We start from the raw sequence: 13,193 nt of genomic DNA, 5'->3' as shown, positions 1-13,193 counted from the left end.
TTTACCTCCTTCAATAAAAATAAGAGTGCTAACTTTAAATGAAATCTGGTCCTAATGCGGTCGTCCACGGCCTCGAGTTTAACCCTTTCACCGCCAAACGTAGTTAAAGGCAAATTTCGACCAGATTTCCAAATTTCATTTTCTAACATTTTGAAAAACAAAAAGTACCATGTGTAAGTACAAGCAGGGAGCTTTCATTTGAATGGTCACATCATAGGATTTCGTCCACAAACGCAAAAGTTACAGTCACCTTTCAAAACTCCATCAAGCATTCCGGCAGTGAAAGGGTTAAAGGTCTCTAGCCTATTTTGATGGAGCAGAATGTTTGGAGCACTAAAATTCAATTATAGTCTTTACTTTTTGCTAAAACACTCGACTTGAATATTTACTTCCGTCTCACTTGGTTCCAGTCCTCGTTCCTACTTATTCACTTCCGTCACGGTCCTAATACCTATTCACACCCCATCAATGTGTGGCACAGAACCTATCCGATATTAGAGATTGGCGCGGTGCAGGATTCGCTCCGTTGCAGATATCGCGCCGAAAACATTGTTCTGATATGTGAGCAGAAGCTTTAACCGATATGGTTTTCGTGCCGGTGCAGTAGCTATCCAGTATAGCGTGAACATGACCTAAAAATGAGCGAAACGAATTTAAAGATACTCGAGAAAAATATTGCTCGATGGATGTCATGATCTGTTTTTTGTGGCGTAACGCGAAGTTTGCTTTAGGTGCGATCGGAGACAGCACATGATGTAAACTAGTGCTGATTCCACGGCTTGCTGTCCTGCAAAATTGCTATTGATCGATTTATTATGCTATTTTACAGAGGAAAAGGTACCAACTTGGTGATAAAATCTTGACGGTTAGTGTTGATGTGTTCTGCCTTAAAAATGATTGGAAAAACATGAGAGAATCACCAAGAAATCACGACAAAAATGGCGCAAAAAGTAGCCTGCAGGCACGTGAAAGGAACTAAAAGAAGAAAGCGAAAAATCATCATAACGACCACTGTTTTGATTGCCTTTTGGAGATGATCCTTAACTTTTCTCCAGATTCAGCTTTAGATTAGGCCATTTGCTTTATTTTGGCAGTCTACGAGAATTACGCCGGGTCAATGGTTTTACGTTGCTCTGAACACTCAAGGGAATATCGCCAGCAATAATTATTTGATGACTTCATTTTTCATTCTTAATGAGTCTAAACCGTCGGTTAATTCCTCTAAAACGTTTACCCTTGTGACTTGCCAAAATGGCGTAAGTCCGCCACGGAGAATGCCGTTTCTTCGGTTTCTATCTACTTAAAGGTATGTAGTACCTTTTGGTTTATACAGAACATAGACACTGAAACATTGAACCCAACGTAATAAATCTTATTTCATTATTCACGCTTCAAAGGGCTTAAAAATGAAGTGAAGATGTGAAAGAAAAAGCCGGGGGATATAAATGTAATAATCTTTTGCCTAAAATAATCTATCGCAGGTTCTGGTTATCAAATCATCAAGGTTACTTTTGTTTCGGTTGCTACGCTTAGTAAATAAAGGGGGCTTAAGATAAATGAAAGGTAATTAAAAGATTGAACTTTTCCGCTTCTTGCTGCGGTTATTTCGCTGTTTATAAATTGAAAGTCAGGAATTGTAATTAGTTTTATCAAGCTGAGAACTCATTGGACTTAAAAGAGGCAAAGAAACCGAAGTACAACATATAATGGATTTCAGAACAGGTTTCTTAGTTTGTTTCTTTTCAGTAATAGGTCTTTAAATACCACAAAAGTACTGAAGTTATAAAACTTGATTCAACTTTTTTCTCCTTAAGTCTGTATTCAGAGAGAAACTCATAAAAATATTAAAGCAACTTTTTGGCGCTGCAGTAATATGGCTTCCAACATTAAAAATAGGACATATTTTAACCAGTTTTTTATCTAGGAGTTTGTCTTTAGCTTGTGTTTACCTCACGGGCCACTGATTACTTTGGCACCTTGAGTTTGTTTTCTGTTTCACGCAGGTCGATCACCTAAATTTAAAAGTCGGGATCGTAATATTGTTACTAACAATATATTCCTCGAGATGTATACCCTAGGCATCCTTAGCAGTAATGTCCTGTGCACTCTGTTTCTCGCGTTCAAAGTGGGCTCCACTTATGAGGAAGTGTTATCTTAAAGACGGCAACTTAGCTCCCGCTGTGACCACTGTCAGTGTTATGCTTAACTTAGTGCACCTGCAGCGCCCTTATTTCATTTTGTTGAATGAGTATATACAAAACATTACGACAATTATTTACTAGATGTTCACAATACCAGTGATGTTTTTATACAAAGTGGTTATAATTTTTAAATTATAACCACTTTCAAACTAAACTTTCAAACTAGACTGTAAACTAAGATTTAAAAATCTTAGTTTACAGTTTAGTTTGAAAGTCGCGGATGTAAGCTAATTATTAAAGATCTTATGGCTTTTCAGATTGTCGTTGTCGGGACAAGTCACCGATCAAAGATAATATGTTGAGGCTGGAGAATCTAAGCATTTTTGTCTTTGGGTTCCCTACGTTATTAGGTGAGTTATTCAGTACCCTGCATTGGAAGAATTATTCATTTAATACTATAAACAAAATGAGAAGAAATGTAATCACAAAAAAGCTCTGGAAGAAAGCATAACATCGAGTTCCAGTTAAGCATATTTTTTACCCCTCTCCCAAGAGAAATTTTATAAACATAATTAAGAGAAAATACAAAGGAGTTGATGTTTATTAAGGGAAAAAACCTTATATGAGGATAGGAGTCAGATTGAGATCAATGCAATCGATATCGACAACTCATAATTGCGGTAATTTTTCAGCAACTAATGGCAACTTCATTCAAGAGTTTTTAATTTCTAGCATTCATCTTAATTATGTAATTAATGTCTGGGCCAAGTATTCAGTTAAAGCGTTGCAAACATTCTGAACTGAATATTTTTAAAACTGTTTCATTCGTGATCATTGGAAGCCTGTGAGTATTAGGTTGGGGAGAAAAGAGAGAAAGGAGATCTCCCTCCTTTTTTGCTACTTTTTCTCTTGCAGTGCTTGTGAGCGTGAAGAGGAGTGCAACTGAAGCTTCAGGTTTGTTTCCGCCTTCTAAACCCTTCAACACAAATGGACTATAGGCTTGTAACGCATTTTCCCTTCTTCCCGCGTGTAGATTGTGAAGATTTCTAGTTTTGTATGTGTCAAATATAGTCGCAGTCTGGTATTATTTGAGACGTGTACAATCCGTTATAGCCCCTCAAAATTACAAACTGTAATCTCAGAATGGGTTATCAGGTGAAGACTTCTTTACTTTCAGCTCTAGCGACGAATACAGCACCAACCTCCCTTCAGGTACACAACAAATACCGCACTCTGCACCACTCCCCTCCACTAAACTGGTCAGAAGGCCTGGCCATTGAAGCAAGCAGGATTGCTCAGAGTTTAGCAACACAATCTACGCTGTCAGGCAAAAAGGACTCTGCCTTAAATTTAGGTCAAAACCTGGCTAAATTGGCAGGTAAATAAAATGCTGATATAAATTTGACGAATAAAGTGCAGTTTCCTAGTAATACTGGGTTCCAGTTATGAACTGAAAGCTAAGGCCTCTTTTGCATATATGGAGAAAAGTTGCCGCGTCCTGGGCAGAAGAGTCACCCGCCGACCCCAGCAACCCTGGGTGAGCCAACCTTTCCAATTCATACATTACCTTGCAAAAAACGTGGCGAACCGTTTACATGAAAAGCAAGAAGTTGGCTCGACTAGAAGGGTGACCCGCCTATCCGAGTCATCCTTTTAAGCGGTTAGGTTCACCCTCCTACAGAGCCGGTCTAACTTTTCTCCATATAAACACTTTGGCTCGCCCAGCCTGGTCAACTCGGTCGAGGCGAAACAATCAGAACATAGCCCTTTTGGATCGGGATAAGGGCTCAACTTTTCCTCTGATGCAAGCGCTCGCGACGCTCATTGACTCGGCTGGGAGGGTCTTCCATTGGCTAGATGGGAGGACCTTAAACTTCCTAGTGATCTTAGGATTCCAGCCAGTATTGAAGGTAGGGAAACAAGGAATAAAAAGCTATCAGTCAGACTTCGCAAAGAATCGATCACTGAAGAGACCGTGGTATTTTATTCGCTTTTATATTAGTGCTATTATCAACTGAGCTTAACTCACAAAAATTATTGACTCATTTTTGTGTAATAATTTCAGGTAGATGTTGTAAAGGACCTTATGTTCGAATTCCCCACTCTCAATATTCACTTCATAACTTTCATATCACTTCATCTAACGAGTGTTACGGCGCTTACCTACTAGATACCATTGTCAGATTTTATTTCCTATATCACAACCAAATGTCCCTCCTATCAATAACTCCCAAATAACCTCGTTGATGCTCTCACCCGACATACCGAAAACTGCCGCCTAAAAAATCCTGGGCTTATACATCTTCATAGGGGTTTAAGCAGCGCGCTTATATTAACCGGAATAGAAAAAGCGCTGCAAACCAAGCTTTTGGAGCTGTGCTGGTCAAATTCATTTTGGTGATAGATTCATGACTCATAACCGTCACGAATATACTGTAGTAAGTGTAGTTGTTGCTGTAGTTTGGGGTAGTTAGAAAACTGTAGCTGGGAGCTCATAATCGGTTGTATTGTTTTGTTTACGGGTCGGATGGGCCAATAATTGAGGGGGCTTATAAGTTGGGAGGGGTAGCATATAAGGGAAAGTTTACTGCACTTCACAAATTTATATTAGAGGGAATGTATGCCTGAACATTGCAGGTTCTATGGCATGTAGCGATGCAGGAGAAATTGCAACAAATTTATGGTACAGTCAAGCACAAAATTACAGCTACTCAGACCCCAGACTGAACGCCGATACTGACACCTTTACCCAGGTAAGAACAACAAATCTTAAGTTGAACTTTTCTCACACTAATGTTTTCCTTGTTACAAGCGTTTTTGTCGTCTCCATCCCAGGTCTTTAAAAATGTGATCAACTCCACACTGCCTGCCTCGAACAGCTTTGCTAAATGTGGGTAGTATGCATGTATTATATATTTCTTTTGCGTGAAAAAAGTTGCTTGCATACGTAAATTCATGATCTTATTACGCCGTGAAAAACAGTACAAACACTTAATTTTGCTTGAGGAACTGCATGCAATTATAGGGGCGTAGCCAGCTTTTCGCTATTTGTCGGCCTGGCTGACTTTCATTTCCACAGATCCTGAAAATTGCACGCATGACTAGTACGCACTGACCTCACCAATACTTTTCGCATAATTTATTACAAGATGTAGAGTGATCAAACCAAAAATTAGTAGGCCCGGGCCTACAGGTCTGTGGGCCAGCTACGCCCCTGATTTATATTACTGCGACTAAATTGAAAGCTATCGAAGGACCGTCTACTATCAGGATTACAACGAAGAGTTTACCATTTTATTTTTTGTACTTTTACTGTTTTTGGTAACTTTTTAGGTAATACTTTGGCTATTTCGTCTTTTTTTTCTTCACGAAACGTGTGAAATATCCCCCCAATTTCTCCGGGGCTACCAAAACAGCCGAGCTTCGGCGCCTTCTGCTGCCTTTTTTTGAACAATTATCCATCAAAATGACTCATCCTTGAGGATATCGGTCAACGGTAGCTGCAGGTTTGAATTCGCCTCAACCGAAAGGAAATTTAATTTTAAATTACAGAAGCAATGTTTAAAACCGCCCTACAGAGTACACAATTCACCACATTTCTCCCTCACCCAATTTCTGACATTTTTAGAGCCACCCTCCCTCGAGCAACGCAGGCTCTGCGATTCATCTATTGCTAGTTATAAATCTTTTTTTTGTGTGTGTTGTTCTTTGTTAATGAAAGGTGATATGGAGAGATTCAAAGGAAGTCGGATTAGGATGTGCTAAAAGCTCCTCAAATGCCGCTGGACCCATGTACGTGGTGGCTCTGTACAGACCCGCGGGTAATATCCCGAAACTGTTACGCAACAACGTCTTAGAGCCCGGTCCTCGAGGAAATGACCCGGATGTCTACTCAACGTTGTTCAGACGGCAGTTTGATAAAGCGAAAAGTTTAGGACGAATTCAACCAAAACCGCGCCGCACTTGAACTTCATTTGAAATGACTATTGTTTGTACCTCAAATAGGCATTGTAAACCTGGATCCTTAATATTTCTTGTGGCCCACTAGAAATAGCTAATAATAATATTTGCGTATTTGAACAGTTATTTCTCGGAGGCTTAGTCTAAGAGAATGGAGGGAGCATCTCTATTTAAGGGCCATTATGAAAACTACCGGGCCACCGGTAATTAATGTATTCTTCCGTGATTAAAGAGTTTTTCTCAGTCTTTCTTTCTATTTATAAGAAATGACGTGAATCAAAGTTTACACCGCATGAAGCGAGCCTTTGCCTTCTACCGCCCTTTCGTCTCCCTTCGCTTGCCTCCGTTTCTCGCAATTTCTTTGTATTATTTTAGCATTTCCAATTTGTGGTTACTAAAATGTCATAAAATTGTAAAGCGATGACAATCACATTGCAATGAGGAACCTATTGACAACACATTCAGACCACGTTTATATGGAGGAACCTTCTCCCGGGTGGAAGACTCACTCATCTACCCGAGGTACCTTAGGCGAACTAACTTTTTCTAGCTACATTTCCTTACAAAACTTGCCTGAAACTGTTTACATAAGAAACATAAACCGCGTTCTAAAGCCACTTTCAGTTTGCCAAACGCTTTTATCTTATCACTATTTTTCTCATGAAGGGATAACGCTTAGACTGGAAAAGCACTTATTTTCTTAAAATTGTCCACTAAGGAAGAGATCTGGAGGTCCAAAGATTTGCTAAACCGCGGACTAAGTTAGACTTCGTTTAAATCCTGACCGACCGTTAGTTTTTAGGTGAAAAAAATGGGAGTTAGTAGTAAAAACGTAAATTTTTTCTAGCCACAATTTGTCATGTAGAGAATATCAATATTGCTTTTTACGAGTTTTCGTGTCTTATTGCGGCTGATGGACCCTATTCAGTTCATTTTTCTATCCCGGAGGGTCACGACCCTCCGGGATAGAAAGAAGCTCGACCCAATGAAAATTTCGAACTTTCTTAAAACAACGCCTTCAAATGTCTGATAAACGTAATTAATTAAATGTCTGACATTCAATTGAGATCAGTCGGTCAAAGAGAGGGCTGTAAAGTATTAAAGACCAACAAATTCAAGACCCATTATGGCTCTTAATAAATTCTGTCAAAAGAGAGCCCTTTTTGTGAACCTATTTTCATCGTTTTCATAGTTTATAGGTACAGGTATACAATTATTGTATGACAATTATAAATAAAAATATGTGCAGCTTTCTTTAGTTATCCTCACATTGAAACTGAAGATGCATTAACACTCTTTTAAGTTTCATTCAAAACCCTGTCGCGCAGAAAGTGCCAACAAGTTTGACTAGTCCGTGTATGAGTCAGTCAGTACCTATCCTTTTTACTTAGAAATGTTTCACCAGTGGACTGCACGTTGACTTTATTTTCTTAAAACTACGAGCAAATGGGCATAATTTCACGAGTCTGAGGGCGATTTCGGGGTGATGAAAGTGCTCATAAAGCACCATTTATTTTGGAGGGTGTCAATGGTAACGTTTGCAATAAGGATTTTCGTTGGTTTGGGACAACTAAACATTCGTGCAATTCTAGGAAGTTCTGGAAAACCATGCCCCCAATCTCGACTCACAGGAAAGCGTATGTACGCGTGGCGGCGAGTTTAATTAAACCTCGCAGTGTAAAAACTAAAGGGAACAAAACGCTGCAAGCAGTCATTTTCAAGCATTCCCCACTCGCTACAAAGTTATTAAATCAAGCTGGGAAACACCAAGAACCTGAAAATTGAAATTATATTGCATTGATTTGCCGCTTGTAATTTGAATAAATCGAAAAACTTGTTATTGGCAACAGACCCATAACATTTCTCTCTTTATGATCCATCTGTGTGGTAGAAGGAATCTTTGCCACAGTGTAGTAAGAAAAAAAAATCACGTAAAAGGCCATTCGAGTTTTCCCTCACAAACCTCCTTAGAGGCCAGCTGTGAGCTGCTAAATAGCCAAGTTTAAGACTCTAGGCGACATTTCCTTATTAAAGTGTGCATCCATATTGAAAAGAGAACGCTACTTTTTATAATCATTTAATACGGACGGTTTCCCGACAGCTGGCCCCTTATAACCTGACCGTATTGACTTATTGTTTATTTGCATATATTATTGGAAGAGAACGGTCAACTACTCCGTATTGAAACGCTTTTAAAGCTTCTGATTCTATTACGGTCGCGGATAACCTAGGCATAAGATGAAACTGTATGTTGTTGTTCCAGTAATTTTGACCCTTATTTCGTCACACCTAAAAACAGGTAAGCATTTACAGTGATTTTTCAATAGCCAAGGGAGTATCGGTGCACGCAGTTTTGATCTTAGAGGGCGACTGTATCCTTGACTAGCGGTGCGATGTGTTTCCAGTGATTCTGTGAATAATAGAGAAATTAGGATTCACCTTTATCGCAAACGGCAAACTTCAGACTCAAGTTAAGAATTTCTCACAATAGAAAACAAGCAGATAAAAACAGTTCGAACGATTCCTATGGTTAAAACTGGCATAAAACTAGCTACTTATTTTTGTGTAGAAGCAATAAAGAGTAAACGGAAAACTTGGTCACGTGATACAAATTCACGTCTGCCGTTTAGCGTAAACGTGTATCTCTCTACTGTCTGGATCTTTTTTCGTTGCCGGACGAAAAGGAAGAATCATACACCGTATTCACAAATGGCGGACACGCGGGAAAAAACTGGTGCCTAGTCATGAAAGCGAGGCGTTGGAGGATAAACAAAAATTGCAAATGAAGACTTTCAGTGAACTTGCAGAGTGTTAAGCGCGGATTCCACCTAAAATAACTTTGTACGGACTTCTTTTTAAATACAATTATGTGGGATGTCTTCTGCCTTTAATGTTTAGTAGTGATTTACTGTTTGCAATCAAAAGGGACGTTATATCTTCAAGGAAACAGGATGATTTTGTAGGTTTTCGAAGCATCAGAAGCTTGACAAGTGGGCTATGGCTGGAGAAAAGCGGCAAAATGTTGGCCCAAACTTCACATTGAAACCGAGTACGAAACCCAGATCACTACAATTCTGTAAAACGGAAATAAAAACAGATATTGGTGACGAGAAAAAGAGAAATAAGCGACGGATATATGGCCTACTCGTTAACGGAAGAGACCTCCGCCATTACACAAAACAGGTCAAGTCGAGAGCGGGTGAAAGATTCATTCACAAGGCTCATTTATTCATGTCTGTGTCATTTTATACATATCTATGTATATATGTATTTCTGCATTCACAACTTCCTTTGGATCATATTTATTCCGTCGCTTTGGAGTGAATTGTTACTGAGGTACGTTGGCAGAGCTTAGTAAAAATCTCATGATTTCTTTGTCATTGCGAAATAATTTAAAATTATTTTATTAAAATTAGAAGCTGTACTGTGTGAATCTTATGGCTTGCTATTTGCCTGGTCTCCTTTAGGGCATTATCTGAGAGAGCTCTTGGTAAAAAAGTAGTATAAAGCTTACATTTTACTAGGTTAAACTTTTAAGGCAATGTTTGTGTCAGGAATGAACACTGCAAGCTTCTGTTTCGAATAATAAAATTCGAGTCTGGATCCGTTTAAGAAGACCATCATTTTATTCATTTATGTATTCTTCAACTTTAAAATATTATGAAACATTAAGTTAAAAGTTTTAACAGCCAAAGATAAGAAATACGAAATTTCTCGTTGAAATGATATGTGGCCGGCTTTCCGAGTCTGCCGAGTAACATGTTGAAATTTTGAGCGTACTCCACTCGATCGCTCCTGCATTTATACTAAAAAAATAGTTCTAATTGATGTCCTTCATCGATAAAGACCAGAGAATAACGTCCTGGAAAACAAAAACCAAACATAACTTCATCGAAACCTCAGTCACCTCTTCTTTCCTGTCTTCCTTTTTTCCATGTGTTTCAGTTCAACGGCAGACCTCTCTTGCGTTAACAAGTAGGCCATATATCTGTCGCTTATTTCTTTTTTTCTTGCCACCAAGATTTGTTTATATTTCTGTTTCACCGAATTGCAGTGAGCTGGCTTTCGTACTCGGTTTCAATATGAAGTTTGGGCCAACATGTTTGCCGCTTTTCTCCGGCGATCGTCCTCGAAACCTACAAAATCATCCTGTTTCCTTGAAGATATACGCGTCGCTTTTGATTGCAAACAGCAAATCACTTCTAAACATTAAAGGCAGAAGACATCCCACGTAATTGTATTTAAAAAGAAGTCCGTACAAAGTTATTTTAGGTGGAATCCGTGCTAAATACTCTGTAAGTTCACTGAAAGTCTTCATCTGCAATTTTTGTTTATCCTCCAACGCCTTGCTTTAATGACTAGGCACCAGTTTTTGCCCGCGTGTCCGCCATTTGTGAATACGGTGTATAGGGCCTTTGCCAAAGCATAAGTACTTAACGAGGCTTTTTAAGGGGAATGATCAGAAACTCAAACAACCTAAAAAATATTCATTAAGGCAAATTTTGGTAAATATCCTCTTGAAATATAAGGTATGAAATTCCTGACGAAATTAATACGCATTCTGTTTCCATAAATGAATTAAAAGGAAAAAAATTTGAAAGTGTTTCTAAATTTACGGCGAGTGTATTTTGCAAAACGGCGAACGCAGGATATGACAGCATCCCAGAAAACTGATGAAACTTGCGCCCTAATCATTAAACTTAAGAGCTGAGAATACGTAGACGTTCTGTGCTCTGCAAAATTCCTCTGTGGTTAAATTTATTGCATTTGTTTGTTATCGTATTGTTATCTTAGAGTGCGGCTCATAGTACTTCTGGTTGTTTTATTTTAAAATGCCATTAGCAAGGTAACAAGTTTCTGCAGGCTTACCAGTCACGATTTAATTATTTCTTGATTCGTTCGGCAAAAACATAGGAGTGATACATGCATATTTTTATCTGAAATAACCCACCATCCCTTCATGAAAATCAAAAGATCGGCCCCGTTCGCAGGGGGGACGGAACACGTCATTTTGCCTTTTTGCTACAAAAACGACGAATCCCGACGATTGCTCTTTGCCAAAGGCAGCCTAATAAAACGTCAAATTAAACGAAACCGGTTAACCCATTGGCTCCGGGGAATTTCGCCAAAAAAGCATTTTGAGGCTAGTGGATCCGTTTTCCCGTCCCTGTCTGAACTTACCACAAAGCCGTTTACAGGTCGTACGCTATCCATATAAATTGCCATTGACTGTATAGCGCGATACGTAAGAAAAAGATGACAGTGTAAACCCACATGGCCTAAATCACTCTCCAAAACTGATTATGCGAAAACCATGACGAAACAGAAAAAAAAACACAACAAAACAACAACAAAACAAAAAGACCAACCTCTGAATTTACGAGGTGTTGACTGCATGGCTGCGGTACGAGAATCGGCCATTATAACATGGCTGCGTAAAAAGGCAAAAATGATTTAATTATCCATTAAGTGTCCGTGCAATGGGGAAAATTTTGAGTCTCGGAGCCGCGATAAAGAGCATCGTTTATTATCAGTCTTTCAACATTAAAGGCTTCTTCTTTTTCCCGCGCTCTTGAGTACCGCGCAGAGTTTCTTTCTCAGTCATCAACCTCATTTGGAAAGGCGTCGAAGATTCCGTATTTCGCCCCTTTGGATACATAAACGTACTTTAAAAAACATTTTATGATATCTTTATCTTGAAAATAGGCTAAATTAGCAATAATTAATTGGTCTGGGCCCAGACTCCGCTTGATTAGACGAAGCCGTTCGTGTAACAATGCGGTGCACTCTTTCAACTGGATCTTACTTTCATCTTCCGCGGCAGTGTTAGCTCGGTAGAGCGCTTGACTGCAGAGCGGGAGTTTGCGGGTTCTATTCCCGCGACCGGACCAATACTCCGGGTCTGAAAATAAATTAGAAACGAAGGTACTGCCTTTGCCCTGAACGGCTAGACCTTCGCGTCGCTGGGATGACCACGTAAAATGGCGGTCCCGTCTTCAAAAATATAGGAGACGTAAAAATAGTGTCTCCAATAAAAAAATTTCATATTGTTTCTTCTGCTGTGGCACTCCAGCTTGAAGAGTCGACGATGCACTTCATTCATCGCGCCTTGACCGCTTTTAATTCGCTGGTAGCAGCTTCTTGCACAGAACATGCTTCTGCAAGCTTCTGTAGTAATTTTGCGATAGAAGCTTGTGCATACTTGATGCTCTGTTTAAAGTTCTTGTTCTCATCTTCCAGTACTTTAACTCTGGACGACATGTTGCACTTTCTAGATCTGGTAATGACTCCAAACGCTTTTTTAGTTTTTCCCTAGTTTTTAATAGTTTTGCATTTGTAACCTCCGGGCAGCCATGTTTGTGGAGTAGTTCGGTGGAAACTTCTTCATTCGGCTGTGAACTATCCTCTCTTGTTCACTAATTCTTCCCTTCTCCATCTTAGGCATGTCCAGTTCGATTACTTCATTGCAGTGTTCTGAATTTTATATTAACACAACCATGTCTATGGCAAGATTTAGTTACCAAAACACGGAGCTTCGAGGAGAAGCATGATCGTCTTCGAACGTTGCTCGACCCAATGTCTATAGTTTGAAAGATCTCCGGCTTCCCTGCACAGTTGTCCTTGACCGTTAAAACGGATGACTGCATAAGCGGTGGAAGGGACGGACGAATGGCCATGGTTAATCAAAAAACCTAAAAATCATCTTTGGCCAGTTTTTTTCACCAGATTTGGCATTTGATGGCCAGATTTGCTTGTTTTATGCTCAAATGAGCATGGATTTTCTCAGAAAACTTGGTACTTTGCTTTACCAAGAGGGGCTTAAGAAATACACTAATTTAATGGGGAGAGGAATTTGCTGTCGTGCGCTGCTCACTTTTATTTTGTTTAAAGTAAATACTTAGGTTACTAAATAAGATTTTTTTCGACTATGAGAACTACAAAAACCTCTTACTCTTTATCTCACCAGGTCAGTGTGGCACCATCGCAAACAAAATCGCTCTGAGTTTAAATGAAGCGCGATCTTTTTTCGGTAAAGGTGGAGAGAAATTTCGGAAACGCTGGCTTTTCTTCGGCGAAACAAAGGATTTACAA

The 13,193-nt window shown here is 39.4% G+C and overlaps 2 protein-coding genes across 4 annotated transcripts in view; both read left to right on the top strand.

Annotated features, from left to right (window-relative positions):
- The first annotated feature begins 1,024 nt into the window (after window positions 1-1,024).
- Window positions 1,025-6,425, top strand: LOC140952519 (Golgi-associated plant pathogenesis-related protein 1-like). Of its 2 annotated transcripts, XM_073401940.1 has the most exons (6): window positions 1,044-1,306; window positions 2,459-2,551; window positions 3,057-3,095; window positions 3,319-3,519; window positions 4,779-4,894; window positions 5,863-6,425. In XM_073401940.1, the coding sequence occupies exons 2-6, from the start codon at window positions 2,497-2,499 to the stop codon at window positions 6,106-6,108; spliced, it is 657 nt and encodes a 218-aa protein (XP_073258041.1). In that variant the 5' UTR covers window positions 1,044-1,306; window positions 2,459-2,496; the 3' UTR covers window positions 6,109-6,425. The 2 variants fall into 2 exon arrangements, with proteins under 2 accessions (XP_073258042.1, XP_073258041.1); XM_073401941.1 differs by lacking the exon at window positions 3,057-3,095 and having other exon boundaries at window positions 1,025-1,306.
- Window positions 6,426-8,264: 1,839 nt separating this feature from the next.
- Window positions 8,265-13,193, top strand: part of LOC140952659 (uncharacterized) — a 66,806-nt gene continuing 61,877 nt past the window's right edge. Inside the window, exons 1-2 of one of the 2 annotated variants that reach the window (XM_073402096.1) lie at window positions 8,265-8,400; window positions 13,069-13,193. The exon at window positions 13,069-13,193 is cut by the window's right edge and continues 78 nt beyond it. In XM_073402096.1, coding sequence (XP_073258197.1) covers window positions 8,340-8,400; window positions 13,069-13,193 — 186 coding nt within the window. In that variant the 5' untranslated portion in view covers window positions 8,265-8,339. The remainder of the gene's footprint in view (window positions 8,401-13,068) is intronic. The other variant, XM_073402095.1, reaches the window with a different exon arrangement.

Source organism: Porites lutea, chromosome 11 (assembly GCF_958299795.1).
Source record: "Porites lutea chromosome 11, jaPorLute2.1, whole genome shotgun sequence".
Classification (NCBI taxonomy): Eukaryota; Metazoa; Cnidaria; class Anthozoa; order Scleractinia; family Poritidae; genus Porites; species Porites lutea.
This window is presented reverse-complemented; position numbering and strand designations above follow the sequence as displayed.